This window comes from Oryzias melastigma, linkage group LG2, assembly GCF_002922805.2.
Source record: "Oryzias melastigma strain HK-1 linkage group LG2, ASM292280v2, whole genome shotgun sequence".
Lineage (NCBI taxonomy): Eukaryota > Metazoa > Chordata > Actinopteri > Beloniformes > Adrianichthyidae > Oryzias > Oryzias melastigma.
The window spans coordinates 10170453-10173320 of NC_050513.1; the positions used below are offsets into that span (position 1 = coordinate 10170453).

Sequence of the window (2868 nt, forward strand, 5' to 3'; positions counted from 1 at the left end):
ATAACAAAAAAATCTACTTTCAGCCCTGCATCGGGTTGTAACAATGAAACAATTTAGTCAATCAATTTATATTTTTACACTCCAACTAGATTCTTCTGTATGAGGCAAGTTGTTAATTGAATCGACCTATACCAATATAAAATCATGACATAAATTTATTATATCAATCTTGGAAGAACCATTTGGATTGAGATACTTTATTTAATTGTAAAGTACAAACTACAAGGTTGACATTCCAGTTCCGGGTCACTAGCAGACGCATGTCTTATGATAAAGTCTAAAATAGTGTTATGTCTACTTACATAGTCATGTAATTTATTGTTTCTTGAAGATTGATAATTACCTAAATCTGTCCTGATAAGGTAGAAATATCAGTTATGAGTTATGAACCAGATTTTAATAATTGTTGCAAAGAAAATGGTTAGGTCGAGCCGGGGTGGGAGGATTTTGCTTCCTCCCACTCCCTTTCAAATAATTTATAATTTGATGCCTACTTATCTTATGTCTGACAAATTGTTGTGTGGATGTAAACCTCTGTTGATTGTTTTGCTCATACATTATCCTTGCTTTGATTGCTTGAAATAAACCAATCAAAACTAATCAAATCAAAACTAAGTGGCATCAAAGCAGACATTACGTGTTGACAGCAAAAAAGGAAGCACTTTGAATTTTGCAAAGACATGTGACCACTATACAGTGTAGTTGAAAGTTCTAATAACAATCAATCCATCTCATTTACGCACCATGACTTTCAAAGGTGCAAGTCTCCATTATTAAGAGATGTAGCTGGCAGCAATGGCCAAGAAAAACCACATGAATGTCAAAGTATAGTTTAGAACTTTCGGACGGAGGACTACTTTGTGGTGGGTGGATCCTCACAGGACTACTTTCTCCTGTTCGGCAAGAAAGCTGAACACATGCGTTCAAATTTGTCTTCAATCACCAAGAAAGTCTCCAGTGACACCAGAAAGAGTTGCCAGATGCGTTGCCAATCGCTTTCAAGAAAACAAGTTATCCAGGGGATTTGTAAACAACATCTGGGAACACTGCACCCACTTTTTCAACAACCAAAAACCCTTACCTTCTGTAAAGCAGGCCTCTGGGTCCAATGACTCCTCCGGCTCCAGCTCCACCGAATCAACCCCATCTCCTGGGGGTCGAATATCAACTGTGCTCCCCTCTGAGGAGCTCAGAGGCTGGGGTTCCACGTCAATCTTCTGTATTGGCAAAGAGTAAGATGGAGAAAACCAACACACAGTTACACACCGATACGTGGTGAGTCAGTGACTCGATGGACCCAACCTTCTGAGCTGGTTATCCCTGTAAGTCCCCATTCTCATGTGTGCCACAACTGCAACCCTTACAGTGGGGATTTGGCAGAAAAAATAGCTCACAGAGTTGGGCTCTTTAAGTCATGACCGGGTCATTGTCACATGCAGCATCGATCAAATGTACCTACAGGCTTTGGCTATTAGTGTTAACTGATGGCTCCAATCAAATTACGGAGGTTGGTTGAGATGCACTGTGGGTACATTTGATGTGACCTCAGTTTGAGGAAGAGTGCATGCAGTATTCCAGTGCATCATCAATTCAAGCCTGAAATAGTACCAAGCAGAACGTGTGCTTTGGTATTTTCATGTTCACTGAGAAGCAAGTCCAAATCATGCATCATTTAATAAGTTTCCCCCAAAAAATAATCTCTTTTGCCGTCAACTCTTTCCCAACCCTCAAAACAAGAAATCCACCCCACAAGTACCCTTTTTCTCAGTGACATGAAAACACATCATTTCCATTCCTTGAAAGCAAGTGTACAAGCTCCTTCTGTTTGCATTGAGGTAGATTGATAACCACATTAGCTTACCAGCAAAAACCAGTACTGCGCACTGTTTATAAGACAGCATGTGGTCTGGCATTGGTTTGAACCCATTCGTACCTGGATTTATACCCACACATACCCAAAGAACATACCAAACTAAATAGAATACTTTTTAAGAAAGGTAAAAGTGTTTCTATTAAGGTTTAGTTCATCAGTGTTTGTGTTGAATTTTGAATTCCAACACTTTTAAAAGCCTAACATTTCCTTTTAAATAGACCGTATAAAGTCATCTGCATATAGTAAGACATTTTGGTAATGGTTTGCTTGCTATTTGGGTTTTTTTTTCTTTTTTAAGAAGGGGGCAGGCAAACAGGGTATCTGATCCATCCGTCTGGTGTGTGGAACATGTCATCCTAGACAGTGCAGCAGCCCTGATTGCCGTGGGACCCAGCTAATACGGCATGGGAATGATGGAAGCATGCTGCTCGCAAGTGCATCATCTTATGGAAGCCTAATATCCTCCGATTCTTCTTCAGCGTAGGCAGTTATATTAGACTTTTTCTGGGACTGGGAATACATGAGGCTTGAATCTTAGCCTAGCATGTTGGTTTTTATGTGGCAACCGATGTTTTATTGACAAGTTTTAGTCTTTAACTGTAGACGATAGTTGCAGTGGAACAAAAGTGGATAACACAAGAATGAAAGCAAAGAAAGCAGCCAGTTTTGAGTAATACAGATGATATATCTGTAGCGTTTCATTAGGAACAAAATTAAAATAATTATACAAGGTTTTCACTTATAGATTTTCGCTATGCTTATTTAGCATAGTCTAATATGTGTTATCTGTTTTGGAACCCTGCAAAAATCAACTTTTATCCATTCATGCTTTTAATCACCTTGGAAAAATGCAAAAAATCTTTCATCATTCCACTAGTAACACAAAAAGTATGTACGAGTTTTTCATGTGCATGGGCTATGAACAAGACAAATGAATTTTGGCAAACTGAAGCAAAATTCATTCCTCCATTTCTTCTTTTGTTCTCTGTATTTTC

At 38.8% G+C, this 2868-nt stretch overlaps 1 protein-coding gene across 2 annotated transcripts in view; it reads right to left on the reverse strand.

Annotated features, from left to right (window-relative positions):
• Window positions 1-2868, reverse strand: part of scn1lab (sodium channel, voltage-gated, type I like, alpha b) — a 46274-nt gene that overhangs the window by 14423 nt on the left and 28983 nt on the right. For both annotated transcript variants that reach the window (XM_024294228.2, XM_024294229.1), the window contains exon 17: window positions 1082-1217. In XM_024294228.2, the coding sequence (XP_024149996.1) occupies window positions 1082-1217 (136 nt within the window). The remainder of the gene's footprint in view (window positions 1-1081; window positions 1218-2868) is intronic.